Here is a 25,099-nt window from a genome sequence, read left to right as displayed (position 1 = left end):
GAGGGGGTCAGCTGCAGCCCGGATGCGTTCTCATAAAGCGGGGTCGACGTGGTCGGGGATGCTGGTCTCGTTCGATAGAGTCCAGTGGCTCGATGCCTCCCGTCAGGGGGATTCCTCTCGACTGTCTCGACCCTACTTTGGACATCTCCAGCGAGTCTTCGAGGCGAGCCTCGATTTTCGGCCACTCGCTGGGGATCCCTGACTCTGGTGCTCGAGATCGGCTGTCGAACCCTCTCGGCGGGTCAGCCTGCGACCTCTCGAGGCTTTCAGGGGCGCGTTCCTTGGCTTACAAGGGAAGGAAGAGGCCGTGGAGATTCGCCTTTTTGCCCGTTGGGTGCGTCTTTTCAGGCGGGAGCTCTTGCGACGCGGTACCGGCGCAGAATTCGGAACGCCCCGTCTGTGAGGAGGAAAAGGACCGTTAGTCGGCGCATTTATGGGGGGGAGTTACCTCATTTATCGGATCTGCCCGTTGGTGGGTCACTGCCTATAAATATCCCGTGGCGTCGCCGCCGCTTTCCCTTCCGCCTTCTGCCTTCATCCTTGCCTTAGCCATTTCGCCGTCTTAGGTATCTTGCCATCCCACGCGCGCGCGCCCCCTCGAGCAGTAGCGAATCCGCCCTCCTTCTGTCCAAGATGCCTGTGAGACTTGTTCCCGCCGACGAGTGGCGTTCATCGTCGATGACGGAATGCCGATTGCTGGAGCTTGAGAAGGAAGGGCTCCTGCGCCACCGCACATCGCTTTCGTCGCCGGAGTGGATCGCGCCGCCAGCGGACCACAGGGAGCCCAAGCCGCCCAAGGGCTATGTGGTTTCGTTTGCCAAGTTCCACCGCCACGGCCTAGGCGCTCCCCCAAGCCGCTTCATGCGGGCGCTCTGCCACCATTACGGGGTGGAGCTCCAGCACTTCTCCCCAAACGCCATCACCGTCGCGGCGGTCTTCGCCGCGGTGTGTGAGGGCTATTTGGGGATGATGCCCCACTGGGAGCTGTGGCTCCATCTCTACAGGGGCGAGCTCTTCAACGCCCCCACTGGGACCACTGGCGTGAGGAAGCCCGTGCGAGCGGGGTGCCTCAACCTCGTGCTGAAGACGGGAAGACGGCGAGGCCGCGCGAGTACATCCCGGTGGGATTGTCGACGAACCACGCCGGATGGGACTTCCAGTGGTTCTACCTGAGGAACGACGACGATCTCCTTCCCGCCTACACCGGTTGCCTGATCACAGAGCGCCCGGAGAACTGGACGTACGGCGTCGTCCAAGTTCACCAGTCGCGGCTCGACCCCCTCCTCGACGCCTTGAAGAAGCTACGTATGGAAGGCCTGACCACCGCTCTCGTCCTCTCGGCCGTTCATCATCGGAGAGTTCTCCCATTGATGTCTCGGCCGCTGAGGATGGACGAGATGGGCCCCGGCATCTTGTCCCGGGACCTCGAGGCGTGCCGGATGTCTAACGAGGCTCCGGCGGACGACGAGGTCGCGGCCGGGTCAGGGCGGCCATTGCCGGCGATTTCAAGTCGGAGCACGTTAACGGCTTCCCCATGAGGCCCGATGCGGGCTCGATCGACCTGGTATGCTCTTTTCTCGTACATAGCTTCAATTTTGGATTTCCTTCGACCCCTTTTTAAGCTTGCCTTTGTTCTGGCAGGGGCGAATCGATGCCCGGTCCTCGAGGCCTCCAGTAAAGGAGGACGAGGTCGACCGTGACAAACGGCGCCAGTCCACCGAGAAACAAAAGTCTGCCAAGGACTCTGTGAAGAAAGGAAAGAAGAAGATGAACCTCGACCGCCAAGCGCTAGAGGCACGTCGAGCTAAGTCCAGGCAGAGGGGGGAGCGTGAGGAAGAATCCCCCAGCGAAGACGATGGCGGAGACGACGATGACGACAGCGACGACTCTGAGGGGATGGCGTCTCGTCTCGACCGGATCCTCGAGGGTCCGCCACGAGGCGATGTCGACGTCCCACGGACGGGGGCATCAAAGGAGGGGCCAGGTGGATCTCACCACCCCCGCGCTGACAATCCTCCTGCGCCTGCGCCAAGTCGGGCCGCCCCGCATCCTCAACCTCCCCCTGCATCAAAGGCGGGTAGCCGGGCTAAGCCCCAGGCAACGGGGTCGTTGACCCGTGGCCGCGCCGCGGCCTCCGACAAGGGGGAGGCCGGCCGCAGGAGCGCCAGTCCCGGCGCTCGCCAGGCGGGAGATGCTGGGCCAAGACCGGTGCCTGCCCTCGAGGGGTCGGGGGCCTTGATGCGGGATGGCTCGAGGCCCACCAGTCGAGGCACCGGTAGGCGAGCCGTTCTCCCTGTGGGGTAAGTTCTTCAACGCTGTTATTCTTATTCCCCTGATTCTTTGCGTTTTCTCGTACAACGGTCTTCTTTACGCCCGTTCCTCTCTCCTCAGGTTGAAGCAGACGCTTGAGCAGGCCCAGCCTTCAATGGCGAAAAGGCTCAAGGTGGGAGCGGCCTCCCAGGGCTCAGGTTAGCAGCTTATTCACGGGATTTGTGTTGTTCTTACGTCGGCCTTCATAGCGACTGACCTTTGTTCTGTGCTGTATAGGCTGCTCTAACCCTCAACCACCAACAGGCGCTGAGAGCGCCTCACACCGTCCCCTGGCCGGTGAGCCTGCCCCGTCGTCGCCAAAACGAGCCGAGGCACCTCAGCTCCAAGGTCAGGAGGGAGCCCTCGAGCCTCCCCGATTAGGGGTCGAGGGGGATCCCATTACCATAAGTGATGGGTCTGGCGGCGACGGGACCTCGAGGGATGCCTGTCCTGTGGACGAAGAGGCCCGGACCTCTCTCGTTGCGAGGCGGACGCCCTGGCCTGCCGGGCTTCGCTCCATTGAGGAGCAGAAGAAGAAAGAAGAGGAGGAGCGCGAGCAAGAGTCGCGTCGGCAGCTGCAGAAGCAGGACCGTCAACAAGAGCCGCAGGAGCTCGAGGAGCAACAGCAGCAGAGGGGCCAGCCGTCGGGGGAGCCGCTCGAGCCTCCTCCTCGCAGTCCGCCCCAACCGGTACTACCGGCGCCGCAAGAGCCCGGGGACCAGGAAGAGGGTCTGCCGGTTTTTGGCCCTCCGACCCTAGCGTGGCTCCGTCCCGGGGCGCCCGCCGCAATCCCCGCAGAGTCGGGGCGGGCGGACGGTGTGGTGGCGCTTCCTTGCATGATGCGCACCCCCGTCGACCCCGAGTCTGAGATCAGGAGGACGATCTACGGCATGGACGGAATCGCTCCAGGGTTCCTCCGGGAACGTCGGTCGTGGGAGGACCGTATCCCCGCCGAGGAGGACGAGGCTGGGACATCGGGCGGAGGCGGAGGCAGCAAAACGGGCACCTGGAAGACGGTGGACGATGACGGGCAGTTCCCCTCCCTCGTCGACTTGTTCCTGCGTCATGGGGGGTCCCTCGAGACCGTCGAGGAACTCATCCGCGGTGTCAAGGCGCGGGCCGACCAGGAGATGGAGAACTGGTGCCCCGATCGGATTCGCATCCGGGCCTCCACCGATCCGTCTGAGCCCAACATCTTCCTGAACGATCGGAAGGAGGCTGAGAAGTGGGAGCACGTCGAGGAGCTCCGCCTCTGGGTGAAGCACACGGTGGGGCTCTTGTCGGACGTCGTCAACAACGGGCTCGGGCCGGCCTACTTTGTAAGTGTTTTTCAGTACTTAATCCTTATAGAGCTTTTGGTTTTGAGTTCTAACCGCTCGACCATCGGCTCGTAGGACCTGAAAGAGACCTCCCGTATCAAGTCGAGCTTCATCCACGCCACGAGAGGCGGCTGGGAGCAGCTCCCCCTCCTCAAGGACCAACTCCTAGAGTCGCAGGAGAAACTCCTCAAGGCTTATAAAGAGCTCTTGGCGCTTGAGGAGGAGAAGAAGGTGAGGGAGGCTGCCCTGGTCGAGGCTCGAGTGGCCTCGAGGAAGGCTGCGGAGGAGGCCGTGCTGCTGAGGGAGCGGACTCTGGCGGTCGAGGAGCCTGCGTCCAAAGCCCGGGAGGAGGCCCTATCCTATAAGAACGTCGTTGCTAACGTGGACAAGGAGAAGGGCCTCCTCAAGACCGACCTGGACTCCATCCGAGAATCCTTCTGGAGGATGAAGGTGGAGTATGTGGACAGCGAGGTCGCCCGGGGCACCGCCGAAGAGGCAAAGAAGAAAGCCCTCGAAGACCTCGAGGCGGAGCGGGCTCGATCCCGCAGCCTCTCTGAGGACGTCGATCGTCTGAAGAGGGCGCTGCTGGAGAAGGAAGGGGCCGTCACGCAGGCCGGCAAGGCGATCGAGGATCTGCGTGTCGCCAATACCGAGCTAGCGCGTTCCAACAGGGAGGTTGAGAGGGCCAATACCAATTTGGTTGGTGAAAACACGGCTCTGGAGGAGAGCATTCTCGGTACGTTTTCTATTACCGAGTTTCTTTTCTGAGGCGTGTTTGGTGTTATCTAGTCCATTCGTGTTGATTCTTGTAGGGCTCAAGGACGAGCTGTTGGCTGCCCAAGTCGAGGCCCGCTCCATTAAGACCCAGCTCGAGGGGGAGGTCGCCTTGAACGGTCGTCTAAGGACCGCGATAAGCGACCTCTCGGCCTTCTGGGAGCTCGAGCCTGTTGACGAGTCGAGGGAGGAGGCTCGGGGCGACGCACTCGTCAACCAGCTATGCTATCTTGGAGCTACACTGAGGGGCCGGGTGCTGGACGCCCTCCACGTCGGAGTCAAGCGGGCGATGGCGGTAGTCTGCTTAGGTTTCTCCTACGACATGGAGGTGGTGTCCCACGGCTTCGTCACCGACATCTCCAAGACTGACGCGGAGAACGAGGAGAGGCTCCATGCCTTGATCGATGACGCAGAGGTTCCTGGAGAGAGGTTGGCTAAGTTATTCGAGCTAGAGGTACTTCCTCCTGAGACTAGCTCAGGCGCGGGTGAGGATGGTGAGGGCCGAGATGCGGACTGAGGCCTGCGAGCCTGCTCTGGGTGCCTAGGCTCCTTTGTATAGTACTTTGCTACTCTATCTTTAAGTAGTTTGATGTCTTTTAAGTGGTTGTCAAATGTTTATCTGTCTTTCTGCTCGAGGCTCCTTGCGCCTATGTTTGTTTTTTCTCACTTGGTCTTTTGTTTAAGGCGGTCTCGATTGCCTTAAAGGTGAGGAGGCGAGTAGAGTTTCCGTAGCCCGGGGGCGTAGGAGTTCTTAGGCTCGTCGTTTCTCGGCCCTTAAGGGGCTCGAGGTACCTTTACTACTCAACCGCACGAGATTACTGATGGGAACGAAAGGATTACTTGGTTTTTTCGACACTTTGGGGGGGGTCACCCCCTGCTAGTCCTCGAGGGGGTATCGACTATGAAAGGTCATAGTCGGTACCCCCTTCTAATCGTCGAGATTTTGACTCGTGAAAAAGTAAATTGCTCGAGGGAAAGACTTTATTTATTCATGCATTTATTTACAAAACCTTGGTACAGAATGTAGATGGGAACATGAAGCTTTGAAATTCTAGGGGTAGAATCGACGTAGCTGTTCGATGTTCCATGCGTTGGTGAAGATCGCCCCTTTTCGTCCGCGAGCTTATATGTTCCCGGTTTCAAGACCTCGGCCACCACGTATGGGCCTTCCCAAGGTGGAGTCAGCTTGTGGCGTCCTTGATTGCTTTGCCGCCGTCGTAGGACGAGGTCGCCCATGTTCAAGTCCCTCTTGCGCACATGCTTGTCGTGGTAGCGTCGGAGCTTCTGCTGGTATCTGGCGGAGTTGAGGAGGGCCATGTCTCGAGCTTCCTCAAGCTAGTCGACCGCATTCTCTCAAGTCTCCTTATTTAATTGCTCGTTGTATGCTTTGAGTCGAGGGGACCCATACTCGAGATCTGTCGGGAGCACGGCCTCAGAGCCATAGGCCATGAAGAATGGGGTGTATTTTGTGGCCCTGCTTGGCGTAGTCCTTATGCTCCATAGGACTGAGGAAAGCTCCTCAACCCATTTCTTGCCGAATTTCTTCAAGCGATTGTAAATTCTTGGTTTGAGCCCCTGCAAAATCATGCCGTTGGCATGCTCGACCTGGCCGTTAGTTCGAGGGTGGGCAACTGCAGACCAATTAACACGAATGTGATGCTGATCGCAGAAGTCCAGGAACTTTTTGCCAGTGAACTGAGTGCCGTTGTCGGTGATGATGACGTTGGGAATCCCAAACCGGTGGATGATGTTGGTGAAGAAAATGACGGCTTGCTCGGAACGGATATTGGTGATGGGTAGAGCCTCGATCCATTTGGAGAACTTGTCGACGGCCACCAGCAAGTGGGTGTACCCCCCCTTTCGCCTTTTGTAGAGGCCCTACTAAGTCGAGCCCCCATACCGCGAATGGCCACGTGATCGGGATCATCTGGAGAGCGTGGGCAGGCAGGTGCGTCTGCTTGGCATAGAATTGGCACCCGTGGCATGAGCGTACGAGCACGATGGCGTCTGCTACGGCCGTTGGCCAGTAGAAACCTTGTCGGAAAGCGTTCCCTACGAGGGTCCGTGGAGCAGCATGGTGGCCGCAAGCCCCCGAGTGTAGATTCTCGAGGAGTTTTCGGCCTTCTTCTACGGTGATGCAACGCTGCAAGACCCCCGTCGGGCTTCGTCGATATAGCTCATTGTCCTCGCCATAGATTACGTATGACTTGGACCGTCGAGCGATACGACGGGCCTCGGATCGATCTTCCGGAAGCTCGCAGCGGATTAGGCAGTCGAGGAACGGCGTGCGCCAGTCGAACGGTCGACTGGGATGCTGTTCCACCTCCATTACCTCAGCTGCTATTAGTAGCGCGTCGATGGTGTCGGCTTGATGGGCAGGAGTGGCCTCGACGTTAGCCCCCGAGTCCAAGTCGACGGATGGCTCGTGAAGATCTCTCGAGAACGCGTCAGGTGGAACCGTGCCTCGAGTCGACGCGATCTTGGCGAGTTCGTCGGCCGCCTCGTTGTAACGTCGGGCGACGTGGACGAGTTCGAGGCCATGGAACTTGTCCTCAAGTCGACGGACCTCCTTGCAATACGCCTCCATTTTCAGGTCGCGGTAGCTCGAGGTCTTCATCACTTGGTCGATGACGAGCTAGGAGTCGCCTCGGACGTCGAGGCGTCGGACTCCTAGCTCGATGGTGATCTTGAGACCGTTGACGAGGGCTTCGTATTCCGCGACGTTGTTGGATGCAGCAAAGTGAATCCTGATGACATACCTCATATGAACGCCCAGGGGCGAGATGAACAGCAGGCCTGCCCCAGCTCCCGTCTTCATGAGGGATCCGTCGAAATACATCGTCCACAATTCTGCTTGAACTTGAGCCGGGGGGAGCTGGGAGTCAGTCCATTCCGCGACGAAATCCACCAGGGCTTGTGATTTGATAGCCTTACGGGGCGCATAAGTGAGAGTCTCACTCATGAGCTCGACCGACCATTTGGCGATTCTTCCCGTGGCTTCTCGACTTTGGATGATCTCTCCCAAGGGGAAGGAATAGACCACTGTGATAGATGGCCGAGGAAGTAGTGCTGCAGCTTGCGTCGAGCGAGGATTACGGCGTAGATTAGCTTCTGGATCTGTGGGTAACGCGCCTTGGTCTCCGAGAGTACCTCGCTGACGAAATAGATCGGCCTCTGGACGGGCAATGCGTGCCCCTCCTCCTGCCTCTCGACCACCACAGCTGCACTGACGACCTGGGTCGTCGAGGCAACGTAAAGGAGCAGCGGTTCTGCAGGTTGAGGTGGGACCAGGACTGGTGCTGAGGTCAGCGTTTTCTTCAGGTTTTCGAGGGCTTCCTCGGCTTCGGGGGTCCAAGAGAAACGCTCGACTCTCTTCAGAAGTCGGTACAGAGGCAATGCCCTTTCTCCCAACCTCGAGATAAAACGACTCAGCGCCGCTAGGCATCCCGTTACTCTTTGTACGCCCTTGATGTCTCGGATCGGCCCCATTCTTGTTATGGCCGAGACTTTCTCGGGGTTGGCCTCGATGCCGCGCTGGGAAACGATGTAACCCAGGAGCATGCCTCGAGGTACGCCAAAAACGCACTTCTCGGGGTTGAGCTTGATCCGGTTGGCGCTTAAACAGCTGAAAGCGATTTCGAGGTCCTGGATCAGGTCTCCCCGCCGCTTCGACTTGACGACGATGTCGTCGACATAGGCCTCGACTGTCGACCCTATGTGCTTGCCAAACATGTGGAGCATGCAGCGCTGATATGTGGCCCCCGCGTGTCGAAGCCCGAACAACATGGTCACATAACAATAGATCCCAAAAGGTGTAATGAAAGATGTCGTGAGCTGGTCGGACTCTTTCATTTTTATTTGATGGTAACCAGAATATGCATCAAGGAAAGAAAGGGTTTCACATCCCGCAGTTGAATCAACAATTTGATCGATACGAGGTAATGGAAAAGGAACTTTCGGACATGCTTTATTTAAACTTGTATAATCAACACACATCCTCATTTTCCCATTCTTTTTCTTAACTAGTACAGGATTTGCTAACCAGTCGGGATGGTGAACCTCCTTGATGAATTCGGCCGTCAAAAGCTTTTGGATCTCCTCGCCAATGATCTTGTGCTTCTCCTCATCGAATCGGCGCAACCGCTGCTTCACTGGCTTGGAACCGGCTCGAATTTCCAAGGAGTGCTCGGCGACTTCCCTCGGTATGCCAGGCATGTCCGAGGGACTCCATGCAAACATGTCAGCGTTTGCACAGAGAAAGTCAACGAGCACGGCTTCCTATTTGGGATCGAGGTCGGCGCTGATCGTCAGCACCTTGCCGTCGGAGTTGTTGGGGTCGAGCGGGATCTTCTTGGTTCCTTCCGCCGGCTCGAAGCTGCCCGCGTGGCGCTTGGGTTCTAGAGCCTCAACGGCCAGGGCCTCGAGCTTTGAGGCGAGCTCGGTGGAACTCTCGACTGCCTCTTTGTACTCGACGCATTCGACGTCGCATTCGTACGCGTGCTCGAAGGAGGAGCTGACGGTGATGACGCCCTTGGGACCGGGCATCTTCAGCTTCAAGTAGGTGTAGTTGGGGATAGCCATGAATTTGGCATAGCCCGGGCGCCCGATGATGGTGTGGTACATGCCCCGGAACCCCACTACTTCAAAGGTGAGGGTCTCCTTTCTGAAGTTGGCTGCTGTGCCAAAGCAGACCTGCAGGTCGATTCGACCTAACGACAACGCCTTTTTTTCCTGGCACGACGCCATGGAATCCACCGGCGCTTGGCTGGAGCTGCGCCCTGTTGATGCCGAGGAGGTCGAGGGTCTCGAGGTAGATGATGTTAAGGCTGCTACCGCCGTCCATCAGTACCTTTGAGAGCCGGGTGTTGACGATGATGGGGTCGACGACGAGCGGGTAGACGCCAGGGGCAACTACCTTGTCAGGGTGGTCCTCTCGATCGAAGGTGATGGGGGTGCTCGACCAGCTGAGGTACTGGGGTACCGCCATTCTCGCCGCGAAGACCTCACGGCGTTCCCTCTTGCGCTGCCTTGCGGTCAACTGTGTCGAGGGGCCACCATAGATCATGTAGCAGTCATGGACGGCAGGGAAGCCGTCGTCGTCTGTGTCGTCCCCTTTGTCGCGGTTCTTCTCCTTCTTGGGATCATCACGCGCGTCCTTCTTGAACCCTAGACCGTCGAAATGCTTTTTCAGCATACGACAGTCTTCGAGCTTATGGTTGGCTCCTCCCTTATGGTAAGGGCACGACTCTTTTAGCATCTTATCGAAGATGCCCGCCTCTGGAGGGCCTCGAGGCCTTTTGCGTTCCATGGCGGCGACGAGACCGTCGTCGAGGTCTTCCCGTTGGAATGGTCGTGTCTTCTTCTTGTTCTTGTTCTTCTTGGGCCCTCGACTGGGGCCCTCGTCATCATCGGCGGGCAGCTTGCCCTTCCTTCCTTCGTAGCTGAAGAAAGCGCCGACCGCTTCTTCTCCTGCGGTGTAGTTGGCCACTACGTCCATTAGCCCGTCGACGGTCTGAGGTCGATTTCGGCCTAACTCCCGCACCAAGTCTCGACTGGTGGTACCGGAGACAAAGGCCAGGATGACGTCGTGGTCAGCGATGTGCGGCAGCTCGGTGCGTTGTTTCGAGAAGCGTCGAGCGTACTCTCGAAGAGTTTCTCCTGACTTCTGCTTGCACTTGCTGAGGTCCCACGAGTTCCCAGGCCGTATGTAAGTTCCTTTGAAATTACCCTCGAAAACCCTAACCAAATCGACCCAGTCGTGGATCTGATTGGCCGGGAGCTCTTCGAGCCACCTACGAGCGGTGTCGGAAAGGAAGAGAGGAAGCTGTCTGATGATGGCTCGATCGTCGTCTCGAGCGCCTCCCAGCTGACAGGCCAGCCGGAAGTCCGCCAACCACAGCTCCGGTTTGGTCTCACCGTTGTACTTTGCAATGCTAGTCGGGGGTCGGAACGGGCTGGGCAGCGGCGTGCTGCGGATTGCCCTGCTGAACACTCGTGGGCCTGGTGGCTCTGGGGCCATCCGATCTTCATCACTGTCGTACCTCCCACCGCGATGGGCGCTGTAACCGCGCTCTTCCGCGTCCCCGTGCCGACGGCGTCGATTCTCTTCAATGTCACGTCGCGCGTCGTGTCGACGCTGATTGTCGACGGGGAGAACAAGCGTGGTCTTTTTCCCTCAAGGAGGTGGCTGCTGATGGACTGACACCTCCTTTTCGTTTTGGGCTGGCTCATCATGCTTTTCAGTGGCAGCTCCTCGGCGTCGAGAAGCCGAGCTTTCGGCTTGCTGAACTGCCGCCACCTGGAGCAGAGTTTGCACCTCGTCTCGGATGCGTGGAGCTTGGGAGTTTGACGGCTCTGGCATGTTTTGTAGTAACATTGTTGCTGCCACGACGTTCTGGCCTGCTCGAGGGAAACAGCTGACGGGCTGCTCTGGCTCTGCGTCTCCGATGATCTATCGGTGTACCTCTCGAGCTCGTCTGCGGACACTTCCGCCAGGCGGGTAAGGTAGGTCCTGCTCGTTTGCTCGAGCAGGACAAGGCGCTCGCGATCCTCGTCAAGCTTTGCCTTGAGCTCTTGTAGCTGCGCAATTTGCGCGGCTCTGTCTTCTTGCGGAGGGGGTCGACTTGACCGTCATTCCCAGGCGTCCTGGGGTCTTCTCTCGCTGCAGGGGCTCGCCCGCCCGCAACGGCGTCTTGTGTCTCATCGGTGGTTTCCACCGCTCCATCGATATGGAAGCATTCCCTAGTGGGGTCGTGGCTGTCGGATTCCGAGCCGGAGTCCGGCTCGGCGGCGTAGAAACATCCGCGTCCTTCTTCCAGCAGCCGCTGTCTGAGGGATGTAATCGTGTATCGCCCAGGACCTAGGCGACGGAGGCCTCGTACCTGCGAGAAGTCTGGTGGCTCGGATGCCCGTGGTCTGCTTCAGGGTCGCGTGGGAGGACCATTGGTCTCTCCACGTACGTCTGGGCCTTTGGGCATATCGTCCTGGCGAGTGACGCTGCGGCATTGTCCAGGCCGAACGGCAAGGCTCCTCTTGAGGCGAACAGCCCGTGTGGAAGTAGCCTGGCGGTGGGGGAGAGCGCGCGGGGCGCGTCACCCCCTGTTGTCGTGCGATCATCACGGCATTGAACCGTCGGGCCCGTCGTGCGCGGGGCTATCGGCTGTCGTGCCATCTCCTGCCTGACACAGACTGCCGGTCGTGGCGAGGCAGAAGGGTGATGGTGGTGCTGTCCACACCTCTTCTTGGGCGGGGAGGCGTGGTGGTGAGGACGTCTCGGGGCCCTCATCCGGGTTGGCGCAACGCGGGCTCCTCCCAGTCCTTTGATCGAGAGCAAGAGATCATGTCATAGCCGGAGCCAGTAGACATGAACTCGAGACTCCCAAACCAAATCACCATAGAGCGCGGAATCGTCGAAGAAAGAGTGGCCATCTGGAAAAGAATGGGAAATCGATGAAAAACACGCAGGACCACTCCCTGGCGCGCCAACTGTCGGTGTTTTCCCCACGGGGGGTCACACCAACGAGTGAATTTGTATGCGTGCTTCCCTTTTCCAGATGATGATGCAAAAAGACACAAGGTTTTATCCTGGTTCGGGCAAGAGAAGGCCCTACGTCCAGTGGGGGGAGAGAGTTTGTATTATTTTGCACCTAAGTGCTTGTACAGGGGTGAATACAAGCGTGGTATGGAGCATGGAAGTTCTACTGCGTATGAGCGTAGTGTTGTGTGATCGATCCTTTAGTCCGCTCCCGGGCTTCCCCTTTTTATAATTCTAAGGAGAAGCCTAGGGTACAAGTATAGGTGTCAGAGTAGGGGTCGATAGAGGCGTGGCGTGTGGACCTACTCGAGGCCTCCGTACCGGCGTGGTCTCAAGCCGTCCCGTCCTGGTAGCTTGATGATGATTACGCGTGCCCTGGAATCCTGCTCTGCGCGCCGTCTTGGTCTAGTTCGTTGGTGGCACGCCTGTACGATACAACGGCGGATCCGTCGGAGTGGTTGCTTTATTGCCATTCGACGTCCAACCCTTCCCCTAGAAGGAAACCGGTCTGGTCGAGGGTCAGCCGCCGTGTAGTGCTTCGCTATCCAGAGCGTTGACCCTGGATGTCTTGAGGGGATCCAGATTAGACGTTCCATCCCTGCTTCCTGCATCCTGACACGCTCTGGGTCGTTTGATGGGGAAGGCTGCAAAAAGAATGACGGGACGGGTGCCTGTTCCCTATCACGCTTCTCGTGACTGGCGTGTTAGGTGAGAACACGACAGGAGCATTAAATGCCCTGGTTCCCGTGCGCGCGTCAGGCGGCGGGCGGCGTTCTTGCGCTCGACGCCTCCTGGTTCGCTCGAGCCTATTTCCGTATTCGACGGTAGCGGCGCTCGAGCCCTGATCGATTCGCTCGACGCCTTTTCCGTCTTCGAGGCTGCGGTTGTCGATAACTATACGTATGACTGACTAGAGCGTCGAGTTGAGGGTCTCGACCTGCGTACGGGTAACCTCATTATGTGCATCAGTTGGGATATCCCTTACTGATACCCTCGACACCCATAGTTCAGGGGGTGATGTAGACTTTTTCCATATAAAAAATAGTAGAGAACATACAATATTCACTTCAGAGCAGCAGAAAGTATGTAATATTCAGATTCAAAGCAGCGCACGAGGCATAGACTATAATAATCAGAGCATACGACAGAGTACACGCCTCAAAGATTTAGGAAAGAAGAGGAGGCGGGAGGGAAAGCAGAGGAGGCATACTAGGCGAAAGTGGAAGTACCCGACGGATCCGCAGACTACATGCAGGCGAGCAGCTGCTGACAGAAGAGGAGGCGGGAGGGAAAGCAGAGGAGGCATACTAGGCGAAAGTGGAAGTACCCGACGGATCCGCAGACTACAGGCAGGCGAGCAGCTGCTGACAGCCGACGGAGGTGTAGACTCGAGATACAGCAGGTGCAGATGGTTGATGGCTGCAACAGTGGCTCCATGGCTGGTGCAAACGTGCGGAGATGTAGGGCCCGACTCCGCAGCAGGGGGCGACCGCTCGGTGGACTCAAATAGAGGAGCCAAGCCACAAGCGGAGCTTGAGGTTTGCCCGCCGCCTTCTCTCTTCCTCTCCCCTCACCGCACTCGTGGTAAATGGCTCCCGCAATGGATTTCCCATGCGAAGACCCTATCTGGGCAGACGCGCGGTGGATTTCCCGCAGGGCCGCAGTCTTTTGGCGCCCACCGCCCCTTCTACGGCCTATCTAGCTCCGGCGCGGTCGATTTCCTGCGCAATCAATTGGGGCGCGGTCGATTTCGTGCACGCCGCGGTTGATTTCGCGCGCTGTGGTCGATTAGCCGCGCGCACGACCTATTTCCCGTGGGCCCACGGTATTCTGGCGCCCTCCCCTACCGATTTTGGCTTCCAGCGTCTGCGGCATGGCCGTAGGCGTCCGCCCGGTGCCGCACAACTCCTGGACGACGCCTAATACGCCTAGGCGGACGCCATACAAGGTCAGGTCGTGGCGCCCGCCGACGCCCAGCACCCGCAACACACCTTATTGCCTAGGCGACGCCCCAAAAACATTGCCCCGAACCATCTTCTCTAGCTTGCTGAGGGCGTCGAAGCTGAAATGGCTATAGCGGGCATGCCACAACCATGGCTCCTCCATGCGTTGTGCAGCTAGGCAGATGGGTCGCTCCACCTTCAAGTCAAGCAGGTACAACTGGTTCCGAGACCTCTTCACCTTGGCAAGAAGTCGCTGCTCTCGGTCCCTGATCTTGAGGATGCCGTCCTTGATCAGCACCTCGTTGCCGCGCTCATCTAGCTGGCCAATGTTGATGATGCTTGGACGCAGTTGCGCGATGTAATACACATCTGTCAGTTCGCGGTGCTCACCGTTCTGGCACTTGAAGATGATGGTGCCACACCCTCGGACCGTCACCCTTGAGCCATCACCAAACTTCACCGTGCCGGTCACGTTCCCGTCGAGCTTGGAGAAGACCACCTAAAGTACTATATTGGTTTCTTGCTTAATATGTGCATAAATGTATTTTCTGCCTCGATTTGTCATTACATCGATTGGAAAAATGTTATTTATCTAGATGTTATTTACTAAGTTTAGGTAATTAGGTGTGAAATTCCTGCAGGGGCCTCGGCCGCTCCAGTTGAGTAAAAAAAATTGGTGTGAAATTTATTCATTCCTTTTGCACCTTATTATCCTTTTGAACACCTATATTGTATTAGGGTGCATTTGGTAGGGATCTAGATTCTCATAGAAATGCTTTAGATCCAAATGTTTCTGATTATGAATCAGAATCACTGGTAAACTAGATTCCGGTTCATAAGAAAATATATTATTTTCTTAAAAAATCATATAAATAAAAATATGCTTAAGTAGGGATATGGATTCTCGTAGAAATGTTTTGGTTGATGAATCAGAATCACTGGTAAACTGGATTCCCATTCATAAAAAAATATATTATTTTTCTTAAAGATCATATAAATAAAAATATGTTTAAAAAATTTGAAGTTTTTGTGGACAAAGAACAACTTAAATACAACCAATTTTAACTTGTTACACTAAAATAAGATTAACTGAAAAACTCAAGTAGGAAGCACTTCGCTGGAGAATCAATGGTTTTTTTGACACATAGCATTTTATTGATTTTAGCAGTACGAAGCTGCTAGTAAGCAAACAGAGTGCATTGATACAGACTTTAGTGCCTGAACCAGCAAGCACTAAGATAAGTAAGCGCCATAAGAGCATTCAACCAAAAATGGCTGATGAACTGTTCCAGCTGCTAAAATAGCTTGTCTAGCTAAACTATCCGCAGCTAAGTTCTCTGAGTGACTGATCTTGTACAAATGGGAATGAGTAAAGTGGGTACAAATGTCATATTCTTGTGTGTTGGTCTTCATTCTCCAATCTGGTGGATGGTTATGATCTGCAGAACAGCAGAAGAGAGGAAATGCACCAACTGACTATTATCTGTTAGAAAGGAGACCTGTGAATAACGCAAGTTGGTGGCTATTCTTGAGCAAGCGCTCCAGCTTCAACCATGATGACTGATGATACATCCTTCATAATCGCCTTGATATAAAGAGTGTTAGGTGGATGCACCTGCATGTTAACAAACATGATGCCTAAACCAGCATCTCGAAGGTTTAATCCAAGGGAATCTGGAGTGAGGGAGGTGTCATTATAACATATGATGCCTGTGAAGTGGTCTGGCATTTGTGGGAGATGCATGCTTGTACCTGCATGTGTAGTATTTATACCTTGGTTGTGGGTATGTTGGTAGTGGTGTTGTTGATCCGTCCCTGCAGAAGGGAGAATCTCTTGAGAGCTATTACCTCGTTATTCGCCTTTGGATATTTCATTTAGGGTCTGGTAGTGGGTGTTGTAGTGAGCAGCCGCCGCGTAGTGGATCTACCATGGGTTGTATTAACTTTGGAACGCTGAATAGTTCTGATTCCAAATCGCTGGCTGGAAACCGTTTGGAGCTGATTCTTTCGATTCTCATGAGAAACGAAATCGTTTCTCTTAGAGCAGTCCCTTATACTTCTGACACTTCTCATGAAAGTTTCATACAAATTTAGTTTTTTAGCTTTTGGTTCGCAAATTTTGTAGTAAGAGAAGATGACCATGGTCCCTTTCATTTTTGTTGGAGAGTTTGCTTGCCAATCTGGTTTTGTCGCTTGACGTTTAAGTTTTTTTGGAGGCCTCTCTGTTTGGACCCTGGTGTCAAAAGGGGTTAGCAGTTTTTATTACTATATGCTCTACATTTTGTCAAACTCTTGTAATTTTGTTGCTTTATGGTAATGAAATTCGATTTTGACCATGGTGGAAAAAAGTATGCTGGGGAGGATGAAAGAAACTTTGGAGGCTTATTTATTGATTAGAACTGCATTCATATAATTAGGGGCACAATGGAGATGAGAAATAAATGTATTATGAATTTGGTGGAGTGACATATTTTGGTAAAAAATGTAGTACGTAGTTGCTCGCAAAAAAAAAAAGTAGTACGAAGTTGTGCCTACTTTGACTGCCTGTAACATGGGGAGTTGAAACGGCCAACCTTTTTTTTTCTGTAGGAGAAAAATACAGCAGCAACATGGGGAGTTGCACGTCTTTTTTATTTTTATACTGGAGATTGGTCAGCTTGGACTTCTGGCCTGTGATTTCTTCACCGGCGTGTTTTAGCCTATAAGGATATTTTGTGAACCAACATGTAGTGCTATTGTATTGAAGAGAGCTAGCTGCCTTCTAGCAGATAGCCTCTGGTTTGTATTAAAGCATGTTTTGTACCGCTGGCCTTCGCATCATTTGGCATCGGAGGCAGCTGTTTATGGATCAATACCATAGTGATCTTAGTGAGGGACTGTTTAGTTCCAGAAAAATTTTACAAAGTTTTTAAGATTCTTTGTCACATCGAATTTTACAATAAATGTATGGAGCATTAAATATAGATAAAAAATAACTAGTATAGTTCGTCTGTAATTTGCAAGACGAATCTTTTGAGCCTAGTTAGTCCATGCATGATTGTACAATAATTATCAAATACAAACGAAAGTGCTATAGTAACCAAAACTAAAAATTTTCACCAACTAAACAACCCCTGAGTTAACCATGGATTTAGTGGTACAATAATTGTACCACAGATGTGTTCACCTTCCATTTATTCTATTTTAGGGTTATTTGGATTACAATATTGTGGATGTTCCTCTCCTTCTGTCTACGTTGTGTGCTCCCCGCATGGGCAACGAGGCCATGGAAGCTGCAGCTCTAGCAGTCAAACCACGAGCCTCGCTGTCAGACCACAAGCCTTGTGATCATTGTTTGATAAAATGATAATTACTTTTAGCTCGGAAGACCGATTTCGATCATCTTGTACTTCATGAGAAAGTTTATTCAAAGGTGACAAATAGTGACAGATCTAGAATGGAGACAAAGCAGGGGCTAAATAGTAAACATTTAGGTAGGGTTAAAGCTAGAGATTAATAAAGATTTAAGGCTAATAACACTAATTTAATGAATAAATCAGACTCATAGGAGGGGAGGGCTAGAGCCCTCCCTTTGGATCCGCCCCTGGTGACACATCCTAGTTGAGTAATTGATCCAAAACATAATGGATCAACATAGAATCCCAATTCAAAAACCACCACACGGTTAGGTGCACATCGAAAAACCTTTTTAAAAGCAAGACAATTCCAAATGATCTTCCACATGATGATCCTTTAAGCCATAGTTAGCATTTTCAGAACATTTTTCAAAGTTTTTTCTCTTAAGGCCTTGTTTAGTTCACCCCAAAATCCAAAAAGTTTTCAAGATTCCCTGTCACATCGAATCTTGCGGCACATGCATGAAGTATTAAATATAGACAAAAATAAAAACTAATCACACAGTTTAACTGTAAATCGCGAGACGAATCTTTTGACCTTAGTTAGTCTATGGTTGGACAATATTTACCACAAACAAACGAAAGTGCTACAGTTCCGAAAACTTTTCAGTTTTCGGAACTAAACAAGGCCTAAGTTTCAAACGGACATCATCTCTTAAAGCAACACAAGTTAGGCCTCATGAGTGGCATTATCTATCCTAAACTGGGCCATGTACTTCTCTACACATCAATGGCTAGTGAAATAAAATGCTCTATAAGTTATATTTTTGTCTTGCACATATTCTATTTCATCTCCATTTTGGTGATGCTTGTCTTCATACGATTAACAATGGTCTATCTCCAAGTGTGGCCACTTTAATGGGCCTGTAGTGGGCTAATTCCGAGCCGAGTACAAAAATGGGCTTGAGAGAGTTCCCCCTAGTCTATATAAAGCCAGCCTCGAAGCACCGTCGCTCCCGAAACCCTAACTCTCTTCACGCCGCCGCTGACCTGCCCCCTCGCCCCGACGCCGGTAAGAATCAACAGCGAACCGTTGCTCCTCGTCTACCTCGTGAGCCCCTTCTCCTGATTCGATTGCTCATCTCCCGATTTCTTGGTGGAACCGCAGGTGACTAGGAGCAGGAGCAAGAGGGATTCGGAATGGCCAAGTCGAAGAACCACACGGCGCATAACCAGTCGTACAAGGCGCACAAGAACGGCATCAAGAAGCCCAAGCGCCACCGCCAGACCTCCACCAAGGGGGTGCGTGCTTCCTTTTCCTTCTCAAATATGCTAGATCTGAATTTGTAAACTGCCTTTCGCTGAAACGTGACCATATTCATTATGCGGGCCTGTGCCCGATTGCAAATGCAGTAGTTGTGGCTTGATTCTATCAATATTAGATGCCTATTATCCTACCAGTATGTGGCCTTTGTTGCTCCGAAATTGCCTTGCTTAGTGGCCTGTTGTTTTTGACGAAATGCTGCACGGCTGCCCTTTAGAGTCGTAGGCCCTGTTTGGTTCACGCCCACATCGAATGTTTGCACACATGCATGAAGTATTAAATAGACTATTTGCAAAACTAAAACACAGCTAGAGAATAATTTGCGAGATGAATCTTTTGAGCCTAATTAGTCCTTGACACTAATTGCTAAATAAAACGAGAAACTTTAACACCCCCAACCAAACAGGCAAACACCCCCTTAATTGTCCAAAAGAAAATTTTATAACTGCATCGTGAAAGTAAACTGTGTGTGTTATCACTTGTATTGTACTGAATTTGTTATGCCAGTTAGTTTATTCTTTATTGCTAAAACATTACCATGATGTGATCTCTTTATGCATATGTCTTGTTGCATGCCTTCTGCATGTACTTGCTATGTTAGTTGATGTTCTGAATTCTTATGCTGCAGTTATGTTGATGATTGACTAGAGAATGAGTGTTATTGACACTTTAGATCTCAGGCTACGTACTTGCTTTGACCCAAAAATTGTTTGTGCAGCAAATTAGTATGCACGGTATACGTGCTTTCTTTGACCCAAAAATTGTTTGTGCAGCAAATTAGTATGCACGGTGATCTCTAGTTTCAGTAGTATTCCATCTTCTGATCTCAATTTTGTGTTCATTATGAATTTTCACTTATTCTTTATCTGCAGAAACACTATAATTGCGCTTTTTCGAGGAAGGTTTAGATAGTTTGATATCGAATATCTCTAGTTGCATTTTCCGACATAAATATTTTACTCCTGCAGAAATTTCATTTTTATTTTCTCCTTTGCTGTGCCTGATTGCTTAATATGCCCATCTGGACTGGGTTTTATCCTCCTGGCCATTTGTATGACTATTAATGACCTCTTTTGTGTGCTTTTAGATGGACCCGAAGTTTCTGAGGAACTTGAGGTACTCAAGGAAGGGCAACAAGAAGAGTGGTGAGGCTGAGGCAGAGGAGTAAGATGGGTGGTGGCTGAGTTTGTGGCGACAAATGCATCTCTTGTATCACTAGAGTTTTAGTTGTGAACTTATTTCTCACTTCTGTATCATTAAAGGAGACCTAAAGTTGGTACAATAGTGTTTTTTTCGGTCTTGTTGCCTATCTGGAATTAATTAAAACCATCAGTTGTCCTTTTGCGAATTGGGCACTTGATGTGTCATTTTCTGTTCTCTGTGATCTGTCATCACCAATTTACCTGTAGATTTATTGCCTCGATTCATGTGGGTAGCTCGTGCTTTGGTGGCAGCCTCGCACTGCTAATCTGTGATTCGAGTTGAACGTGCTTTGCTTGCCCAATTGTTAAAAACTGAGGGATTCTATCAAATGGCTAAGGAACATCGACTGCTTGCCCTGTTTTGCAGCAGAAAATCTCGATCTTAGCAGTTGTTAGAAAAAAAAAAACACACTAAATAATCGCAGTGATATCAAGCCAGTTGATTGCACCTATAGCCCCCTACTTGTCGCTCATCCTCGTCACGTCACCGAGCAGTGAGCACCCGTACCCGTTGTGTCTCACTGTGAAACACAGTTTCACAATCCAAAGGTAACGTCATGATTCCACTGCAAGTTTTGTTTTCTTTCTTTCAGGTTTGTTATGCATGTGCTAACCAATCTTCTTTTGGTACTCAATTTTCTCCGCAGACGAGCATGCATACCCTGGGAGAAACCCTAGGAATTGGAATGGATCTATTTAGGTTTCCTTCTATTCTCAAAGTTCTCCATTCACCTGTCTGATCCAACATTGGCCATTTTTGCCACTGTTTTCTTGTACATAATGTTCGGTCAACATCATCGGCTAATTAACATTTTGACATAGATATGTGCTCAGCTCAGTGTGTCAATATCATAGGTTTTGGTGTTTTGCAAACTGCAACCTCTGCTTCTGGTTTCAGGTAAAAACTAACAGATCAAGCAGGAGAAGCGTGCTTGAGAAACATTCGCCAACTTGAGGTGTCTATGCAGCCATGCAGGTAGGCGGTGCTCCTGGTGCATCTCTTGCCATTCTAGCTCACGCCTTTCGCTATTTCATATTGTTATTTCGGTTTGTAAAATATCCTCTCTTTGGTTGTGATATATCTAGCATCCCCCAAATGTGGTTTTATATCATTGCTAATATCAAGAAAATATTTAACATATATACACAAAAGCCACTAGAACTACTTACATTACCGCTGTTCCATTCCATCATTACACAGCTCAGAGCAATGAGGTATAAGTAAAACAAACAAGTGTGGTGCTTACAATATGGTACCGTAGGTGCTTTGAGTCAAGGGAAAAAAAACCTTCCATAATTTTTTATCATCATATTGCTGTTTTATTGACTTCCAGCTAAATTAACTGAAAGGAGGCTCTCAACTACTGATTCCATGGTCGGTCGCTTTTTCCTCTCTTCCTCCAAGCATGAGACAGCCAACTTGATCAGTCCCTTCACTTGTGAGTAGTTGAATTCACCACCCAATCTTAGATCTACAAACTCTGCTATCCAGAAAGGTTCATCCTTGTCCAATCTGTAAGAAATCATCTTGATGAACTTCTTCAGTATCACATGCACTCTCTCATCCTCACCTTTGACCAAATCGAAAACCCGTGTTCCTGACACTAGTTCAAGAAGCACCACTCCATAACTGTACACATCAGCCTTTGCCGTAATAGGTAAGCCAGATATCCATTCTGGAGCAATGTAACCTACGGTTCCTCGTGCTCGTGTTACATTTTGAGTAGGCCCAGATCTACTGAGCAGCTTTGCCAACCCAAAGTCGGTGATCTTAGGTTCCAGATCCTGATCCAGTAAAATGTTTTCAGGCTTCAGGTTGCAGTGAATGATCCACTCTAGGCATTCATGGTGAAGATAGGCCAGACCCTTTGCTACACCTAAGGCAATGTTAAATCTTTGCTTCCAATCTAAAGAGGTTTTGCTTTTGAATAACAAGTCAGCCAAGGATCCTTTCTCAGCATACTCGAGGACTAACATCCTATGAGATCTTTCTGAGCAAAATCCGTATATTCTTACTAGGTTCATATGGTTGATCCTTGCAATGACATGCAACTCATCATGGAATTCTTCTCTGCTGTGCCTTATATTTCCCAGCTTTTTTACAACGACCACTCGATCGTCATCCAGAATTCCCTTGTAGGCAACCCCTGTACCTCCCCATCCAAGCTCATGTGCAAACTTTTCAGTTGCCTTAACCAGCTCCCTGTAACTATACATTCGGAAATGATTTGTCATCATCTTGTAGCCTTCCTCAGCTGCCCATACTTGTGATGACCTCAACTCCCTCCTCAAAACGAAGAACCAAGCAAACGCGAAGAAGAAAACCTCTATAACGAAGAAGGCACCGATAAACCCATAGAAGTAGATCCATTTTGGTTCCTCCTGATTTGGCCTATGAAAGTAACTGAGATTTTTGTCCATGTTTATTGTGCTTATTACTGGATCACACCTAAGCTGATGTGGTACAGAATCAAGCACATTGGACTGTGGAATGGAGAGCTTTGATGCGTCCAAACTTGATGGGAGTTTGATGTACATTGTGCGCACAGTGGGCGTCGGAAAAGACCTTCCATTGAAGAGGAGAGACTTTGGATAGCATGTACCATTTCCCTCTTGGTACTGAAACCCCTTGCAGGAGCAGTCGCTTATGCACGCATTCCAGCAGGTTTCCCATGGCACCTTTTCGATGCGTTGTTGATCAGATCCCCAATAGTCAGTGTTTGGCAGTTCCAGAAAGGTCACATTTTGCTCCCCATCGCAGGATATGTCTACAACAGGCAGGCAACCTTGTGTCCAGTTACCTGGGTTCTTCATCCGATAGCCAGGCGGGCAAGAACATACCGGTGTAGGCGAGTAGTGGCATATCCCGTACGGACCACATAAACCATGAGTCTTGCATGGCTGGGACTCAGCAATCCATGAAACTGACCATGTTCTGTCCGAGTTATTCAAGCTGTAGAGCCTAAGATTCCCATCTTGATCCAGCTTAAGCCTTCTCTGAATCCCAGTGCCTCTATCAGAGGCAGCGAGCACATGGCTATTGGCAAAGTCGCTCGAGAAAATCTCCCCAGAATCACCAAGGCTCGCTATTCTAGTGCTGTTGTAGAGGTTCCTACTGTTCTCGTAGTACTGGAAGTCAGGGTCTGGCCAGTACACGCTGGTGACGTTGGTGTCATCGTAGATGAGCGACAGCAGGGACTGGTCGCTGAAACGGAAGGTGTAGTGACCAGGAACCTGGAGCTGGGTGGTAGAGACCAACTTGGATGTCTCGGCGATGCGCTGCCCGGGGAGGAAGGTGTCGGTCGGCGAGTCGAAGCTCTGCCAGACAATGTCGCCGCTGGAGTTCTTGATGACAAGGTTGCCGGTGTGCAGCAGCTGAGCATACTGAACGTCCGGGAACCTGCCTTGCGTCTGCCACACCACCGTGCCGTCGTAGTCGGTGAGGACCATGCTCCCGTCCTTGCGCAGGGTGACGGCCGCGCCCCAGGAGTGCACCGGGCTGCCACGGTTGGCGCTCCAGATGACGACGACGGTGGCCGTGGCCGCCTTGTCGTCGGCTGAGTTGGTGTACCATATGGAGAAGGTGAAGGCGCCGTCGTAGATTTCGTAGAAGCCGCAGGAGAAGGTGCCGTCCGGTGATGACCGCAGGATTTGGGTCTCGTACTCCTCGACGACGAGCGAGGATTTTCGTGGTAGAGTGTCGTGTGGTGCGGCGGTGGCGGCAAGCGTGGAGAGGATGATGGCGAGGGCAAGAGCTGCGAGGAGATCAGCCACCATGGCTGCAGCAGAGCTGGTGGGGATGAGCATGGCTTGACTAGTTGTACTAAATTGGCTCATTGCAGTTGCTCAACTGAATTTTAAAAACCCTGATGTTGTCAGTCAAACACAAACAAGTCTGCCGCTGGGGCGACGTGTTGGAATATTTCTTTGCAGCTTGTGACTTTGTAAAGCTTATCCAGCTAGCAGAAGAGATGCACCTGTATGGTAGTTGGACTTTGCGACCGGAAAGGAGTTGATGGCCTGGCAAAACAGCCGATACGGAGGCTTCATCTACCGCAGGTCGCTCTATCTCGCTCTTCCCATGGATACATGCATATTACAGCCTGATCACGATACTTAGCTTCACACGGCCGGTGACTTCTTCATCCGGGCCTTGTTTAGATTTAAAAAGTTTTTGGATTAGGACATTACAGTACTTTCGTTTTTATTTGATAAATATTGTATAATCACGGAGTAACTAGGTTTAAAAGATTCGTCTTGCGATTTATAGATAAACTATGCAATTAGTGTTTGTTTTTATCTATATTTAATGTTCTATGCATGTGCCGCAAGATTTGAGGTGACGGAGAATTTTGAAATTTTTTTGGTTTTTTGCGTGAACTAAACAAGGCCTAAGGCTTGTGGGAATCTCCTTGAGGAAGCACGAGGATCAGGTCAGGAAAGTCGCTGTCCTACAGGGGACAATGACTTGTGTGTTCAGGACTTGTTATTGCTCATACGTCATGTTAGGACTATTGTTTGATTTATCACATATACAAAACCGATATTTTCATTTATCAGTGACCACTGACCACCGATATTTTTCGGATATCAATAATGTAACGAGAAAAGATACAACTACGACGCCCGACAGTTGATATTAAATTAGTCTTGAGAGAGTCACATACTCACATACTAGTAATTAAAATCTAGAAGAACATACTAGTAGAATAATCGTGATGAAGTTTCTTTTGGAAGTATGTTATTACGTGAGTGTACACTAGACTTGGTGGGCGATCGAGGAAATTGTCAAAAAATGCTGCACTTGGAATTTTATATCTGAGGTGATGAGTCATGCGTCTTGGATTGACCTGCCAAGTTTATGCTTTCAGATGTGTTTAAAACTATTTGTAAACCGTTGTGTCTCTGTCATACGTTGTAACATCCAAACAGTGACGTTTGTTGGAGCTCTCTTGCACAAGATCAGGACACAGGCAGTCGCTGTCCGACACGGAGATTGCACGGACTTGTTTGACAGTTTATATTATCGCCATCCAGATGTAAGTTGTGTTTGGTTTGTGATCAACCAAACATGGTAATGGAGTTTGGAAGCTCAATTTCTCAAAGAATCTCAACGGAATCAAAGGGAAGAGCTTGAGGGCCTTCGATGGAGGGTTTTTTGCTAAAAAAAAAGAGTTGAGAGGCTGGTCTGCTGGTTGGTGAGGATGGAATGTAGCCGTTGGGAAGGATGGAGAAGGCGCACAAATACTTCTCTCTTTCCCAACTGTTAAGTTGAGGTAGTGTCGTCAGGGCGCTTCTACGTAGAAATTATCGTAGTTTCTATAAACATTAAGACCTTATTTAGTTTCTGGAAAATTT

At 51.4% G+C, this 25,099-nt stretch overlaps 2 protein-coding genes across 2 annotated transcripts; one reads left to right on the top strand and one right to left on the bottom strand.

The window, feature by feature from the left end:
• On the top strand, window positions 18,158-19,918 carry LOC8061891 (60S ribosomal protein L29-1). Its single transcript, XM_002440887.2, has 3 exons — window positions 18,158-18,287; window positions 18,384-18,517; window positions 19,627-19,918. The coding sequence occupies exons 2-3, from the start codon at window positions 18,416-18,418 to the stop codon at window positions 19,705-19,707; spliced, it is 183 nt and encodes a 60-aa protein (XP_002440932.1). The 5' UTR covers window positions 18,158-18,287; window positions 18,384-18,415; the 3' UTR covers window positions 19,708-19,918.
• LOC8083758 (putative receptor protein kinase ZmPK1) lies at window positions 20,883-23,875 on the bottom strand. The gene has a single exon (XM_002439578.2). It carries the CDS (start codon window positions 23,576-23,578, stop codon window positions 21,062-21,064), a length of 2,517 nt encoding a protein of 838 aa, XP_002439623.2. The 5' UTR covers window positions 23,579-23,875; the 3' UTR covers window positions 20,883-21,061.

The sequence above is a fragment of the Sorghum bicolor genome, chromosome 9 (assembly GCF_000003195.3).
Source record: "Sorghum bicolor cultivar BTx623 chromosome 9, Sorghum_bicolor_NCBIv3, whole genome shotgun sequence".
NCBI lineage: Eukaryota > Viridiplantae > Streptophyta > Magnoliopsida > Poales > Poaceae > Sorghum > Sorghum bicolor.
Note: the sequence above shows the minus strand (reverse complement) of the source record. Positions and strands in the feature narration are given on the sequence as shown.